This window comes from Branchiostoma belcheri, unplaced genomic scaffold (assembly GCF_001625305.1).
Source record: "Branchiostoma belcheri isolate BF01 breed outbred unplaced genomic scaffold, Haploidv18h27 scaffold246, whole genome shotgun sequence".
Lineage (NCBI taxonomy): Eukaryota > Metazoa > Chordata > Leptocardii > Amphioxiformes > Branchiostomatidae > Branchiostoma > Branchiostoma belcheri.
The window spans coordinates 189,094-207,176 of NW_017803850.1; the positions used below are offsets into that span (position 1 = coordinate 189,094).

At 40.9% G+C, this 18,083-nt stretch overlaps 1 protein-coding gene across 8 annotated transcripts in view; it reads right to left on the bottom strand.

Moving 5' to 3' along the window:
- The window catches only part of LOC109471295 (piezo-type mechanosensitive ion channel component 2-like), a 110,278-nt gene extending 96,839 nt beyond the window's left edge, over positions 1-13,439 (bottom strand). For 7 of the 8 annotated variants that reach the window (XM_019770582.1, XM_019770587.1, XM_019770590.1 and 4 more), the window contains exons 1-3: positions 13,340-13,439; positions 7,812-7,976; positions 3,422-3,517 (exon numbers count right to left, since the gene is read on the bottom strand). In XM_019770582.1, coding sequence (XP_019626141.1) covers positions 3,422-3,517; positions 7,812-7,881 — 166 coding nt within the window. In that variant the 5' untranslated portion in view covers positions 7,882-7,976; positions 13,340-13,439. Of the gene's footprint in view, positions 1-3,421; positions 3,518-7,811; positions 7,977-8,261; positions 8,279-13,339 lie in introns of those variants that run through there. The other variant, XM_019770583.1, reaches the window with a different exon arrangement.
- Positions 13,440-18,083: the final 4,644 nt, after the last annotated feature.

Here is an 18,083-nt window from a genome sequence, read left to right on the forward strand (position 1 = left end):
AACACTTAAGCTCCTGTCCTGTAATACAGGAGCTTTCAGACTAATTTGCATCATCTTGTCTTGACTTGTCTGACCTTTGTTCCTTTTTCGACTTCCAAAAAAATTTGTCTTCACTTTATTTGCATATCAATCAACAGGTTGTGTATATAAACCTGCTTTCCCCTCTGGTCTCTCAGTCACTGACGAAAGCTAGTGGATACTAGCTGAAACGTCTGACGTTTTCAAAATCATATCCAGTTGCTTGAGTAACTGTTTTTTGGCATATCGTATTACCTGGATGTCTAACCTTCATCGACGTAAATGCATAGAATCTTTCGAGAAAATACTAAGTATATATTTTTATGCGGATTTTTGGCGTTTTCGACGTGATTTTGGTGTGCGCTTTACCCAGAAGTACGGACCTCGGCGTGGGTTTTCTTGTACCCACGCTAAATTTTTAGCGTATTTACCCTGCGTTTTACCAATCAAAACAATAAACAACTCCCGCTAAGGAGAACCCAGTAACATTTTAGATCCTAGCAATTCAGGTACCTCGGGTGATACGGAATACCCCGTGTTGTATTCTATATGATATTCAGCTCGATCTGGTACAAATTTATGTTGTATTTGTTGCCATCATCTTCATAATCAATTATACCAAGAAAAATCCCTGCAAATAATTTATAATATTCTGTTTTATATATCCTCAGAACCTGATACCTTCCTTGGGCTTGAGAGGGTAACAAGACTGTACCTCGAAAGAAATGCCATTTCCGTCATATCCCAGCATGCATTCCGAGGCCTACTTCTCCTTGAGACGTTGATGTTGAACAATAACTGTCTGTACTCTGTGCCCGTCGACGCACTCCTGCCGCTTCCAGCACTGAAGGTTGTAAGCCTGAAAACAAACCACATCACCACGATCGACAGCCAAGTCCTGCGTCTGAGCCACAACCAGACCCTGCAGCTTACGTTAGAAAAAAACCAGCTGAAATGTGATGCGAATCTCACCTGGTTCATCTGTCATCTGCCAGAGTTGAATCACATCTTTGGCCGTGACTTCCTGGCGTGTGCGTCACCTGCCAACCTGAGCGGAATTCTGCTTGCCACCGTGAGGAAGGACATCAGATTGGGGAGATGTGATGACACCTCCACCACAACAGGTCCGCATACCCACCATACCAGCTACCTATACAACGACACCATTCCCACAGAGATGCAGCACACAAACACCACGCCAGACTCAGAGTACCAGGCTACAACAAGCCAGGCAACAACCGGAGCTGACATCGTCACTCGTCCAAGTTTTGGCCCAATCCTCACTGAAGAAGATGACGGTTACCACGTCAATGCCGTCATTGTGGCTGTTGCTGTGCCAGTCCTCATGGTGTTGGTATGGGTGGTTGTCGTCTGCTTCTACGAACGCTGTCACAGCACAGGTCTGGCCCCTAACAACGCCCCCGCTGAACCAGATGGAAACTCCACCCCTTCGGACAGAGACTCAGTCACAGGCAGACAACAGAGTCCTGTTGAGGACCAGACATCCGAGGGTGACAATGACATTGAGCCGTACGCTGTGTCATACATGGATGTGTCAGGGAAGGGAAAAACGGCAAGCTTGCTCCATACGCAACAACTTCCTTTGCTAACATCAAGCCAATGGAACTAGACAACGATGACATCCAGCCAATTGAAGACAACGATGACATTGAGCCGTACGCAGTGTCATACATGGATGTGTCTGGGAAAGGGAAAAACGGCAAGCTTGCACCGTACGCAACAACTTCCTTTGCTAACATCAAGCTAACGGAACTAGACAACGATGACATCCAGCCAAGTGAAGACAACGATGACATTGAGCCGTACGCGGTGTCATACATGGATGTGTCTGGGAAAGGAAAAAACGGCAATCTTGCGCCGTATGCAACGACCTTCATTAATGAAGACCCAGGTCTACAGCTTCAGCCATATTCCGTGACCCAGGATGAAGACCCAGGGCCACAGCTTCAGCCGTATGCAGTGACCCACGATGAAGACCCAGGGCCACAGCTTCAGCCATATGCAGTGACCTATGATGAAGACCCAGGGCCACAGCTTCAGCCATATTCCGTGACCCAAGATGAAGACCCAGGGCCACAGCTTCAGCCATATGCAGTGACCCACGATGAAGACCCAGGGCTGCAACTGACAACAAACGTCACGCATCCATTCACCCAACCAAGGGTTAAGTCACTGCCAAGAGACCATACAAGAGCAGGTTATATGTCACTGACGAATGTCACTAACCAACGGACCACAAGCACCACTCAACCAGTCACCCAACCAAGGAGCCAGTCACTGCCACGAGGCCATACACTAGCAGGTTATACATCACTGACAAATGTCACTAACCAACGGACAACAAATGTCACACAACCAGTCACCCAACCAAGGGGCCAGTCACTGCCAAGAGACCATGCACTAGCAGGTTATACATCACTGACAAATGGCACTAACCAACGGACAACAAAGTCGAACAACCAGTCACCCAACCAAGGGGCCAGTCACTGCCAAAAGAGGCCAACATCAAGCCAAAATATGAAAGAGGCTGTCCGTCATCAAGAGACAGCAGGGGTCCTTACGGAATGGACCAGGGGAAGGAGGTCCCAAGTGTCAGTGGGGCGCTGTACAGGAGTGGCTCACAGCACACTGGTGCTGAGGACAGCACATCTCATAGGCTGTACAACACAGCTCACGGACAGAATGAGAGTGAGAACAGCACATCCCACAGGCTGTACAACACAGCTCACGGACAGAATGAGAGTGAGAACAGCACATCTCACAGGCTGTACAACACAGCTCACGGACAGAATAAGAGTGAGAACAGCACATCTCACAGGCTGTACAACACAGCTCACGGACAGAATGAGAGTGAGAACAGCACATCTCACAGGCTGTACAACACAGCTCACGGACAGAATGTGAGTGAGAACAGCACATCTCTGTATAGTGGATCATTCTTAGACCCTTAGCTGCCTACATTATTATAATTATTTTCATTATATTTATTCATATTTGGTATTTTAGAAATCTAATATTTTAAATGTTGTGGCATCATCATTTTATTACCAATTATGTTTACCTATATGGTGCTGCCTGTGTAATGGAGCCCAATTTGCATTGGGATATTTTGGGAAGAGTCCACTAGTACTGTTGCAAGGGGGTTGCTTTTTTCATAATTCCATTTTAAAGTGGGGGTGATCGATGTTGGGACAGTCCATGCACATTGTATGAACAGTACCAACTTTGGGTCAGTCCATTTCTACAACTGGTTAATTTGGAACAGTTCATTTTTGCATGGGGATGGAAAGGGAGTGAAATATACAGTACTTGCTCATATATATACATGATTGTCAAGGTTATCTTTTATACACTACAATGTGAGTATCGTTGCTGTTTTTACCTTTCATAGACTTGACAGAAGGTGTGTCCAGGTGTGGCAGGAGCAGCAGGCAGCATGCGTACACTAGGGACAGCCCATTGAACCGGAACACACATGCTGCAGAGGAAAAACAGGATTTTAGAGATTCTTTATTGACACAACAAAAAAGGTACAGAGACATTTGTATGGTCTTCTACATTAAAGTAACTAAAGATCTAACAGATAGATACAGATAAGATAAATACATGTGTGGATAACGTCATCTTACGTACAGAGTATATGTATGATGTAACAATAAAGGTTAACTATTCTCTAACATGTGTTCCCTTAAAGCTCGAAACATTCTTTAATGTATTTTCCTATTTGAAAACTGTATTGGTTATCTCCCCTGAGAATATAGTAGCATTTATCTATAAGATCTAACATATTGAAATCAATTGAACAAGCGCGGAAAGAAAGGTTAACAGCAATAGACGCTTATCATTGTATAGACTGAGTGTACAATCCATTATAAAATGATGCTCATTTTCAATCATGTTATTTTAGCCTTTGAGATAAGGATACTTTTACTACATCTTCTGTCACAATTAGACATCTTATGTACGTATATCCATGTTGACTGTTCAATTAGTTGTTGCCGTTCAAGTACGATTGTCATGCAATAATGTTCTTCATGAGATAAAAAGATTTAAAATGGTATTTGGAACATTATCAAAACATTTTTTAATCATTGGAATTCCAAACAAAACAAGAGTTCCACGACCTCATACCTTCGCCAAATGATGTTAACCCTTGTGGGTGACGAATTATACAATTTTAATCAGTGATTTTGTAAATAAGAGCCTCATTTGCATGGATTATATCAGTTGATCATATTCTCCATCCAATGACAGCCTTATCATAACAAAAAGGCTATTATAGCACTTCCTCATAAATTATGCAAATAAGGTCGATTTGAATAAATTATGTTCATTGATGTTCACCTTCACTTGACTTCCAAATGTGGCAAGTATGAAATTCGGGGTGCAGCAGTATACAACTATGGAATTATAAAAATTTGCCATTAATTATGCAAATTAGGCCATCATTTACATAATCTATATCCTCAGATGTTTTTCTCGTTCTCAAGTAGATGTCACAAGTGTTTCATAGTTCTTTTATCGAACAAAGCAGATTTATAGAATTTCCTAATTAATTATGCAAATTAGCTCCTGATTTGCATAATTGCCATCTGATTATGTCAAGCATCACTTCAACTACTTACATACCAAAAATCACGACAATACGTCAACCGGTTCTTGAGTTATCGTCCTTCAAATTATTTTCAACAAATGCTCCTGCAGTTCCAGGACAATGCGCTAGGGGACCCAAACTCATGTCACTTCTTCCCTACCCAAAGAGCTATCTCCCAACCAAAATTCGTGACCCTAGCATGTCCAGAACATGAGATATCAAAACTGGAAGTTCAGCTGCAGTACCTAGGAAAGCCGCCAGGGGGCCCAAAATCTAATCATTTCTATGTCTCATGAAGACCTACCCACCTACCAAGTTTCATTCTAATCCATCCACTGCTTCTCGAGTTACCTTGCTAAACCACAAACACACACACACACAGTCACACAAACGCTACTGAAAACATGTTACCTTCTTGGCGAAGGTAATAATGTGGTGCAGGTATAATTTGCAGGTACAAGTACTATGTCATGTATATAATTTTGACTGTGTTACCCGTGCACTGGAGCAGGTAAGCAGATATAAGTATTTCGGACTCTTACACTTCAGGGCTCGAAATTCATTTTTGAGAATAGGTGCACTGGTGCACCCAAACTAAAAAAATTGGGTGAACAAAATATTTTTTTGGTACACCGTATAAAATGAGATTGAGAGTGTCTGCAAACACTAATTACAACATATACAAATGTATGTGCATTTCTAAAGAGTAGTACAAGATTGATTTTCTGACACTTAATTGTTAAGAATATGCTGTATATTGTACATTTGTAAACCTACAAAAATGTTAGGGTGCACTGGTACACCCACAGAAAAGAATTGGGTGCACAGCTCCAAATTTGGGTGCACTAAGGTGCACATGCGCCCAGTATTTCGAGCCCTGGACATATACATGTATACATGCATGCTTAATTTCACGCATCAGTGTGCTGATAAATTCTACATATGCCCATGCAGCCACCTGCCTTAGCATACATGCAATTCACTCAGGCAAAATAACGACATAACAAAAGGATGCTTCATAGATTATTCAATGCTGTACATTAGTCAATACAGGTTGTTGCCTTAAAAATACAGATATAAGACTTAGTGTAGATGCATGCGCGTGTGTATTTTCTACTCACTATCAAATAATCAAATGATAAAAATCCCATTTTGAGTGAATTACTTTTGTGTAATGATACAAAATAGGATTTTTTTCATTTATCAATTTGCAGAGAAAGTGTATTATACTTTTAGCATTAAATGTACATAGTATAGCTATTAGCAATTAATCTTGAGCTCTGAAAAGAATTACACAAAATAACAAATGGAAACTGGAATAATAAGAGTGCCACGACTTCATGCCGTTGCCATATGATATTAAGGTTCAAAAAGGAGTCAAAAAGGAGTTACGCTCATACCCACACTACCAAAAATGCCAATCTTGTTTTTCTTCAGAGAAGAAAAATTTTCTTCCACTGAGAAAATTATTCTTCACCCAAGAAAAAAATCTTGTCCATGAGAGAAAAATTTCAAGAAACTGCATTTTAGCATATTTTTCTTGTGGTAAGATTTCTTTTCTGATGTATCTTGAACTAGATACCCTTAGAATATTGTTCTTGCAGTAAGAATTTCTAAGTTACCATTCTTCCCATGAGATTATTAATTTTACACACAAAATGTTTTTCTTGCACTTATAAGATGAAGGTTCTTGCACCAAAAATACAGTTCTCCCTCTAAGACAAGCACTCTTGTGTCCAGAAAGTTTTTCTTGCTCTTAAGAATTTGTTCTTGCTGTAAGAATATCAATCTCCAGTAAACTTACACCCAGAATATTTTTCTGGCCTTAAGTTAGAGATTTCTTGTACCAAGAATACCATTCTACCCCTAGGACTAGAAACCTTACACCCAGAACATTTTCTTGCCCTTACCCCTTGTCCTGCGGGGCCCATACATATATATGGGTTGTACATACAGTACCATCTATATAGTGCCCTGTATATGTGCGATTTGGGGGTGTTTCTCGTGCAACGCATCACACCGCAGCGAAACGCAACGAATGCGAAAGTAACTACAGCGCCGTAGGGTTAAAAAAAAGTCAAGGGTCTGTAACCTGATTAAGACATGAAATTATTTGAAAATATTGTGTTGCCAGCAGGACAAGGGTTAAGATTAGGTATCTTGTTTTATTCTTGTACCAAAAATACCATTCTCCCCCTAGGACTAGTACTAAGTAATCTTACACCCAGAACATTTTCTTGCCCTTAGAGTAGGTATCTTGCTCTAAGAATACCATTCTCTTGCAGGAATGACACATGAGTTTGGGCACATGATGGCTTTAGTTTTACTGGGGTCCAAGTCAGTTGAGTACAGGTAAAGACATCAAAGGCCATGCATCGAATAAAAAAAAAAACAGTTTGGCAAAAAAAAGTTGCCTTCAATATGAAAGCTTTTTTGAACAAGTGAGTGTGATATAGAGAATAATACTCCTATAGCTAATTTACCTTTCTTCACAGTTTCCTCTTTTCCTTCGGACTTGATTTTGGAATTCCATGACATTAGTATCATTTTCCAACATTTTTTTGCAATCTACGGCATATGTTTACTCATTTTGCAGCTGCTTTGTACAATTAAAAGTCAATTTACAGTATGGTTGAAATTTTTTGTTTTTGTTTTTGGAAAAGGATGTAAATTCATGCACATGCAGATGTCATCTATAATGGTCTTACTCCAGATTCTGTAAACCTCAAAGGTTCAGATTACAATAAACAAAGGCACAAAAGCAGACTGACCTCAACATTGCTGATAAGGCCACACCAATTTAATTTGTTGTTTCTCAGAAAAAAAAACAGGCCAAGGCATGCCATGATAGCAGGAAATGTTACAATATGAGCCATGGATTGAACATACCAGGCTGGTTTGTAATCAAAACAATAGATTTTGAACTTTTAATGAAATAAAATTGTATTGTTACATTGAAAAACTTAAGAACTAGGAAGAAAAGGACTTTTTCCCACTGTTGGGGCCAAAATATGTCTTTCATTGAGCATTTTGCAGTTAATTTAGGACCCAAATTTTTTTTTTGCAAATCAGAAAAAAATCATTAATGGACAGGCGATCCAAGAAGCAACAAAATAAATTGGTGTGGCCTAAGATGGAATCACGTTCTATACATGTGGATATATGGGAAGGTTCTTACCTGCCAACAGGAAGATGGGAAGGATCAAGCGAAAGACCAGACCACAAACAAACGTCCTGCCGTCTGACATGGCGTCACTCGTTGTTCTTGTCCCCGGTCCTCCTGGTCAAGTTCGTACTTGTCATGCCTTCCACGAGATATCTGATGCAGCCCAGTGCACCAAGTCTGCAGGAAAACAAAACAATCAATAAAAGGTGATCTTGTGATTAGGGTTGTTGACTCAGAATCTGAAGGTTTTAGGTTCAAATCCCTTGCAGGCCCCACTGTTGTATCCTTGGGGATAGCACTTAACACCGACTTCCTCAATTGACACAGCTTTGGTTAGAGACATCCTCTAGGATGGGTTGTAAAGCTGGAGATCTGTGACCTCAGCGCCACCTTAAAGGAGAGCCACACCTTGAGCATATTAAGGATTCCACCACACTTTTTGAAAAGAGTAAGGGTCCCTACCAGACAAAATTTACAATCCAATCTTATTCAACTTGTACTAACTGCACAAAACTCACCAGATGTGTTACGCCTTAAGGCGATTTACCTACGTTTGTATTATACAAAACAAGCGAATAAGGAAAGGTCACACCATGGAGCACTATGCTGGAAGAAAGAGATGAACTGTTCAGATCAGAAACTTGTTCGTCAAGTTGCCATTTTCATTGATGAGTGCACCTCTATGTGTTCAACTCAATCCTGCATCAAGGAGGACCTGGAAGCCCTGACCCCCAGGGGAAGGGCATGCGTGGAGTATTGGAGGGGAAGAGTGTAGCAGTGGTGACACGAGAAGAAGAAGACCTCAGTCCTCACCCAGTGAATTGAGATGGACCAAGGTTACATGACTGATTGTACAATACTGTACAATACTGCCTGGCTGCTGTGATGGAGGAATAGCTAACAGAAACATACATGTACACAATGGTTGTTTTAGTGGTACATTTGTGACATTTTTGGGCATGTTTGAATAGCTTTGGGGGGACTTTTCATGTTTCAACAAGGGGAAAGGGCCAAGGACATTTTTTTCAGGGGGGTGGTGTGGTGTGAGGGCCAGGGAAAAAATATTTAGCATGGGGGGAGGGCCGGGAAAATTTTTTTTGATCTGACTTCTCACGCACCGGACCTTCCCCTCTCTGTAAATAACATACGGTCCCTTAAAGACACAATCAGCTCGAATGACCCTGAAGCGAAGACATGAGGTCATGGAAGGGGGGGGGGCTGCATGCCCTTTTCCGTAGAGCATAATCGGCCGTTTTAATTCTACGTAGAGCGTAGACGGACCGCTCTAATTCAACGTAGAACATAATTGGCGCATTTTGCGTAGAGAATATTCGCCGTTTTAATTCCACGTACTGCGTTGTAGCCACTTGGAATCTATCGTAAAGCGTAATCGAGAGCTCCCAAAATTTATCGGAGAGCGTTGTCAGGACCCCCCCATGCAGGCCCCCATGGAACTCTAGTTTGTTATAAAATGCTATTCTTGTAACAAAAATCCCACATCTCACTCAGTGGCTCACAGTCCCAGTAGTGCATATGTGGGATATCTGGGATGTGTACTCTGTTTTAATAATGCAGAAGGCAATTATTCAACCCACACCTATATAGGTCACATGGCAGTGTGGCCAACCATAACATAACCAATCCTGGCCTCCACAGCAGGTGCAAGAGTCAAATCATATCTTTATTGCACCATATACAGTAATGGTTTTCTGATTCTACCATGTTGGGATAAGTTCTGAACGTTTACCTTGAAAAATGATAATAGGCTCATTCTCATTGAAATCTACAAAATAGTGATTTTTATGGTCGAAAAATCAATGAACTGTTTTTTCAGCCAAACCTATCTTATTTCTGCAGGAAATCTTCTTAATTATAATGATAACCAGAAAATGACAGCTTAATTATCATGGGAAGTTAACGAAAATTTATGTACTTTGATAAGATATATGAAAACAATGCAATTTTGGTACGGCAAACGAGATATCAAAACTGGAAGTTCTATCTGCTGCTGCCCAAAATCTAATCACTTTGAGGTCTTAACAAGGCCTACCAATTATCAAGACAATCCATCAAGGCCTTCTTGAGTTATCGTGTTCACAAACACACAAACACACACACAAGCACACAGACACACGAATGCCCCTGAATTGCCTGAAAACATCTTGGTGAAGGTAACTTAGCCTCTACCAGGCTTTGAAAAACAGCTGGAAAGAGTAGAAATTGGCACGTAGACAGATAACATACCAGGGGAGTTGGTTTGCTGTGCTGCTGTCACTTTCTGAAGCCTGATAGAGGCTACACAATCATAACACTAGAGGTCGGAGATCTCATGTCTTCGTCAGAGGTACATCGTTCTAGAGAAATTAACATGCGTATTCTTCACTCTTTTTAATAATCAATTTGGTCTAAAGAACAAAAAAAATCTCTGTACTATTTTTATAATACAGAGCACCCTGAAACGGTTTGCCGCAGATTATACAGATGCGTCGTCACCCGTGTTAGCACCCCCCCCTCCCCTACGTTATTTTAGTTTGGACTGTTACTGGAAAAAAACGTTCAAGAAATTCTTACTGTGTTGAAAGTGTCACGACAGTGCCGCAAAATATAATAAGAGAAGATGTTATAAAGGAAAGAATCAGAACAGGGTGACTACTGCTGTTTTGTTAATTTGTCTTTATGACAAATAGAAGACTTGTTTCTTGTGTTCTTTGTGTCCTAACATTTGTACTTCTACAGTTAGTATATTCCAAATCTAGGCATCTCGTTTTTCGGCCCTTCGTGTTTTTATTGCGCGCTTGCCTTAGATTTAAGGTAATTAGATTTAAGGTCTCCAGTGGACGTCATCCATAGCAATTACTTGGTGTGGCCGTAGAAAATAACCTGACATATGTCCAACCTATCCTCCCCCTGCTGAAGTTATAGTACAATCCCTCAATGTAACGTCATTTGATCCCATCCCATTATGGGGTTCCCCGGCTATATCCAGCTGTCGGCTGTCTCCAAGCAGATGTAGGTGGGGGGTTTCTAAACACAAAAGGTCCTATTACGGGGACATAACGACCTCCACGACTCTCATCTTTGAACTCAATCTTGGAGACCACGACAGTAACATGCCTATCAAATTTCATTAACTTCCATCCAAACATACAAAAGTTATCCTGCTCACAAGAAAAATTAACAAAATGCCCCCTGTAGTCACAACGAAACCCCCCACGAAGTTCAGTAACGAACTTAACCTTGGTCCCAATAATAGTAAGCACCACACCAAGAATTATAATCAACATTTTACAAATACTTGAGTTATCTTGCTAACAAGCCACAAACACAAAAGGTGCACTAACGTGACGCACGGACCCCCCACGAAGCCGAAACTTGTACTTGACTTTGGCCTCAACAGCGGTAATCTGCCTGCCAAAAATCATGGACGTCGAATCATGCCTTCCAGAGTTATAACGCAAAATCCGCAGTTCCCCACACTCCGGCGAGACAATTTCATAGTCCTTCTGACGAAGACAAAAATGTAAAAAGAATAGCCCCTGCCACAGAGCCTGCCATGGAAGCTACCCAAATTAGTTAACTACATGTACAGCACCAAGGCTACAGTTTGTTCTGTAAACAGGAGTGATTGAGTAGAAGTCCAACCGCAAACTACAACAAGAATTCGGAAACCTCTGATACCTTAACTCAAAAATCTTGTTACCTCCATGAAAAATGGAGGTATTGTTTTTGGTGTATCCATTTTGCATATTACCAATAATATATCTACATATAACACAAAATATGTGTCTTTTGTTGTTTGTACTTTGGGATAATAAGCCAGTTGCCTGTTTTTTTGTTGTTTTTTGTTTGTTTGAGAAATTGTGTATTCTACTGTAAGTAGATCAGTACAAAATAGCTTATAAATACATGTAGGAATATGGGTGCATATAAACTCAATGTCCTAAAACATCTTAAGATCATGGTGGACTTATGACAGTAGCCACTTTGAATAATGGTTAATCTTGTAAATACGTGAACATCAAAAATTAATGAATGCCATAATTCTAAGCACTCTCTCAGAGTCTCTAAGAGTGTGTGTATGCATACATGTAATTGTAAATTGTTTGTAATTGCAAGTATGGGTGCTTTCATCCTTTTCAAATTAATCCATGTTGATTTGATTATATGGATGACATCCTCTGAGAACCCCTGGGCCTGAGAGCTTACGAATAAAAAAAAGTTAAACAAAAAAAAAAAATTTCCTTCATTATGAAATCTACGCTACTCTACTCTACTCTATAAAGGTTGAACAAATGACTAACATTAAGCACAGAGTATGGTATGACAAATAATAATAGACTCTTGATTTACATTTCTTCACATTTTCTTCTTTCCCTGAATTGATTTCGATGTATTCTATGAAATTAGTATCCTTTTCCAATACTTTTGCAACATACAACATATATTCGATCATTTTGTACAATTTACTGTATGGTCAAAATCTTCAGCGTGTGGCAAGATGGAAACAAACATATTTTTAATTGAGTTGAGAGCAATCCATGATGAGAAGGACCCACTGCGAATGAAAACGGTAGGAAGCAGCAGAGAATACGCCGCAGTACGTTTGGCATTCGTCAGAAGTGCGTTAGGCATTGAGTGCACCTGGAATACGCTTGGCCTGCACAATGCATATGAAAACCATATGGATCTCATACCCAATCGCTGCGCTGAATTCGTTATTTATACGCTACATGTGCGTAACAGTGACCGTGCGTATGGCAGAAATGTTTGTGCACAACTCAATGGCGATATGCAGAAGTGTGACTGTCAGAGAGAGAGTGTATATGTGTATGTGTGTGTGTGTGTGTGTGTGTGTGTGTGTGTGTGTGTGTGTGTGTGTGTGTGTGTGTGTGTGTGTGTGTGTGTGTGTGGCAGATAGTGTTTGTGTAATTATTGTACATTTGTATGAGGACTCACATTTGTTATAAATTATTGAAAGATGGGGACGTTAATCTCAGGAGATGAACTCTGCTGGGGTCATGGGGGATTGGCTGTCTGCCCTGTCCACCACACCCTGCAGGGTGATAGGCACCCGGCCTCTGACGGGCCAGCAGGTCTGACGTAAAATCCGATATTCCATCTAAACCCTGATCGATACTGGCGGTATAACGGCCTATATACCTGTCCGGTGTATAACGGTGCAGCCCTTGGGTGCAGCCTGGCGCCCTGCTCTAGATCTAGTACGTGGCCATGAACGCATGGTACAGGACATCGTGAAATTCTGAGGGAGACACTGTCCAGGTTATTCATAAAGGTGCTGATTAATAGAGCTACGTGCAGCTCTTGAGGATCGTATTTTAGGTACGCCACAACACAGCAGATTGCCCCGTGCACGCATGGCCAGGCACTGATTTCCGGATTCCCGGAAACGGGAAAACGTCAAGCGAAAACGTCCTCCAACAACAAACACGTAAATACCGGCACGTTTGTAAAGTACAGGCAAGGATGAACGGGGTTTGATGAAACATTACGCTGACAGTTTGAACGATAAAGGCACCTACCCGTCAATCCAGCAATGTATATCGCAGCTGCGCCGATGTTGTTCTGTGAGCAGTCATTCCGCCGCAGCCGTGCCCGATCGATGCCGCAGGAGGGACAGCGGGGGCGGGCTGTCTCCTCCTCCTGGTATTGGTGAGGCTCTCCAGAAGTCTTACGTCACCTACAGACACGTGACTGCAGAGCACCATCTTATTCTACCACGCAAAGTGTAAATCTGCAGTAAGCCTAAGCCTTCACTCACAGTAAAGGTAACTTTGGTGAATGGTATTAAAACCGAGCGTGTCGAGGGTGGTGAAAGGCTGGTAAAAACTATTTTAGGCCACACCAATTTAATTTGTTGTTTCTCTGATTTTTCCAGAAAAAAATCAGGAGCGACAGGGCGAAAAAAAAAACAGGCCAAGGCACCCCATGATAGCCGGAAATGTGAGCCATGAAGTGAACATACCAGTAGCCTGAGTGTCAGTCTTGTTAGCTTTCGTCCGCTCCCCGCCGGATCTTGGGGAGCGGACGAAAGCTAACAAGGCTGACATTCAGGCTAACATACCAGGCTGGTTTATAATTAAAACAATAGATTTTGAACTTTTAATGAAAAAATTGCATTGTTACTAGGAAGAAAAGGACTTTTTTTCAACAATTGGGGACAAAATATGTCTTTCATTGAGCATTTTGCAGTTAATTTAGAACCAAGAATGTTTTTCTTGGCAAATTGGAACAAAAATGGACAGGGCAATCCGAGAAGCAACAAATTAAATTGGTGTGGCCTTATTGATCCCAGACCGGGGCCTGACGAACCCCCGTCTTCACGACATTTAACATAGCCTCAGGTACAGCGTGCCAGTTGGCCAGCTGACACTACTCTCCAAGCAGAGGTTGATGGTGGAAGATCGTTTGCTTTTTATCTTTTATACATGGCCCGGTTTTTGTTTTGGCAAAAAAAAAACACGGACCGTATATAAAAAGCAAACGATATTCCACCATCAACCTCTGCTTGGAGAGTAAGTTGACCCTAGTTGAGGAGCCTTAGTAATCTCCAAGCAGATACGGTGGGGCAAGGGGACTTTATGTTAGCCACCTGTATCCAACGTTCCCCCTCGTTGGAGATGAGCGTTAGCTGTACCTTCAGCCAAAACAAATAAAACAAGTGTCCATAGGCGACAATTCTCTGTGAAGTTTTATATTTTGCAGATTGAGAACAGTAATAGTGTATGTAAACAGTGTATGATCACTTAACAACTGGTATAACAACGTATCGTAAAAATGGCTAAATCCCTGGTCTAATAATCTAGCCTGACTAAAAAAATCGCGCTCCTGGTGGCCACCTGCCCAGCAGTTTGCCGCCCCCCTTGGGGAAACAGTTGCAAACTGACTAGTGTAAACACAGGCTACATAAAATCAACAACACGACAAGCTAAATAGATTAACAAAGTCAGCTTTCATAACAATATCTTTCATTTGCTACATATTATTCATTTGACAAGGTATCGCAGTAGGTGCAAACCACAATCCCAAAAGATACACGCAACCATTATGCCACCTAATATCTGCTTAGAGAACCTCGGCTACCAGACAACTACCTAAAACCTACTGCCTATTCTACAGGATTGTAAAAGTAGGGACACACACACAGACACGAGAACGCCAACGAAACCATAACTTCTTGGCGAAGGTAAATATCTACACCTGACGAAAGCATGTTTTCCACGAACTCTAGTTGTGCAATAAAATGCATATACAATCTCCGGAAACAAAATTAACGACTCTTGATCGCAAATGTGCTGATGTTGACACATTGGCGCACCAAATCCGTAGGGTGTTTTTGGCACCCAGTTAGACAATTAGCCTAAGAGGCTCGGTCTCTGAAAGGGTCTCACATAAAAACCCACACGCTTGCTGGAACACATTTTCACACCCATGTTGTAGCCTCTTTCGCAGATTTCTTGAACCCCAGAAAGAACTCGCTACTTTGGCCGATCGTAGGAACATTTGACGCTGGACTCTGCACAGGGGCTTCCCATGTAGAAAGTTCGCTTTAAGTTTTGAACATTTGCTGCAATATTCTTACTTACAACGAATACAAAGCATAACTTTAGCCAATGCTGGAACCATTGGTTGACATTTGTACAATAAATAACTTATAACTATGATAAATTCAGTATCTGCTCTCACATCATTTAAGTGTATGAAACCGAGCCCATCTATAGCCTTGTCGCATTGACCGTTACCCCTACTTGTTGTGTGAAGAGGCATTATATATAGCTCTCTTACGAGTTTGTGTTATTATCGTGTAAATTATGTAATTTTAAACCATTGGTATAGTTTATCGTATAATTTTAGATCATTTTATGATGTCTGTAAGAACAACTCAATTCAGACTCTCGTCTGCCAGTTGTTTGAATAAAGATTGATTGATTGACAATAAGCGAAACATCGGTTGGCTGTCGGCCTGCTTTCATGCCCGATACCTTTGATTGATTTACAGTCATACCATGGGTTTACGACAGTGGCGGGACCTGCCTACACGTGTGGCTGGAAATGGATATAACAATATTGCCCCCCCCCCGCAACACATGATTCTCGACATTTAGTAGAGTTGTTTATTGCAAATTCATGCCCGAGGGCTAATTGCAAACAGACATTGACAAGAAAAATGTGGTGATATAAGACTATGTGACTAACATGAAGTTCTACGTGTACGATATACTTATCAAACCTACTATCTCTATTTAAATGTAATAACGTAGTAGATATGCAATATATGAACAGGTAATAGGAACAAGGTAACTGCTATTCTAGTCTATTCTATTCTATTACACTATTCTTTCCATGCTATTAGGTGGGTTGACTTTATATCTATATAAAGTTTATATTTATATAAAGTCATTGTCATTATATACAATCAAGGAGGCCCCTTTAACCTCATTGATACGTAAGTATTTCATCATTCACAGAAATCATTTGGAGCGGCTCATTAGGCGATAGAGTCAATAACAAAAATACAATCGTTATACAGAGTGTTAACTCCCTACGTACATGTACAAACCTGCCCGGCAATTCCCTACTCGTACGGAACGTTGATGGCCTTTAATAGCACTACCATATGATCAATATCTAGTTGGATGAACAGTGCAGTGTCAGTGCCAGCGGCTGGTCTTTACTGGTCAACTGTGAAGGAGGCATCAAAAGGGGTTTCTATGGCTTACAGTTTTCTACAACATGTGCAAGATATCCTTCATTCCATACCCATATAGCTGACGTGTTACGCGGAAGGGAGGTTATACCGGCTATACAGATTTTTTTTATTTCTTTATTACAATGAATACATACATCTCTTGCAAAAGACACTTACATACGGTACAGTGAGAAAATATCTAAAACATACGGTACAGTGAGAAAATATCTAAAACATACGGTACAGTGAGAAAATATTTAAAAACATAAGCATCATTACATCAGTTGTCCAACTCCTGGTTGAAAAAATATTTTACCTCCTCTCTAAATATGTGGACTAGTGATAGACCATTCACATCTTTCTTTCCCTCACACCATGTCCTCCAGACTACATACTTTGCTATCAATGTTCATTGTAGTATTTATGTTTCTAACTGTGTTAGGCATGTTAGATAAGTATGTTTTGTATCCTAGTATTATGATATTAAAACAGATTGTAACATCACCGGCTATATACAGATACAGATACACCTGAAACACGTTTTCTTCTATTTCCATTCTGTTGGAATTAGGAGTTCCGTATCCATATCTGCAATAAAAAAACTGTACTAGCAGGACAGACATGTGTATCATTACGTTTTCTGTGGGTGTTGTATATGTATAAATAAGTCACCAAGGATCAAAATCTAAGAAAGGCACTTTACACGACTTTCCTCACTTCGCTCAGGTGTAAATGAGTATTGTACTGTCCCTGTGTTGGTGGCGGCATTAATATAAGTTGAAAAAACTTGAGTGTGCCGTCACCACGTCTTGTGATTGCATGTTTCGGAATATAAAAAAAAATTCTAGGAAGTCAACCGTCATGAACTGGTACATGTGACACCCAGCATCTGGAGACTGCGTCTAGGCGGTAGCGACAAAAAAAAAGGGCCATAGAAAACAATGATTTACCACCGTGTCCAAAATGCTCCCCTACTTCCCCACCATTCCCTATCACAAAAAAAACAATTTTACTACTAAAATCAAAGAACCCACATATTATAGAAGAAGTGGGTAAATTCGTCTTCCATTGCCTAAAAAGAAGAAGTCAAACCCAGTAAAACTAGTACCATGTATGTTGTAGAATATAGTATAATGGTAGACGTAGATATAGTCTCACATACCACTGTATTTTCTTTCTTATGTTGTTTGTAACTGCAATTAGCCCTCGGGCAAGTATTTGCAATAAACTTTCTTTCTTAATCTTATATAAAAAGCAAACGATCTTCCACCATCAACCTCTGCTTGGAGAGTACACGTCTAGCGCAATAAGGCCACACTGACTCGATTTTATGGATGGCATCTGCGCGCGCTCGTTAATTTTCGCCTGTTCCAAAAACAATCACCTGCTCATAAGCCTCCACGGAAGTTCGGAACTCGGTACACCGTGCCGACTTATAAATACCGCATGAGGCTGTTATATATAGGATCGATCTGGGATCGGCCTCTGTGATAGCTTGGGTTGTTTGAAAGATCCAGAGGCTTTTACTTTGTGTGTATTATACATAGACAAAGGTGGTATGACATTTCCTGCTGGAT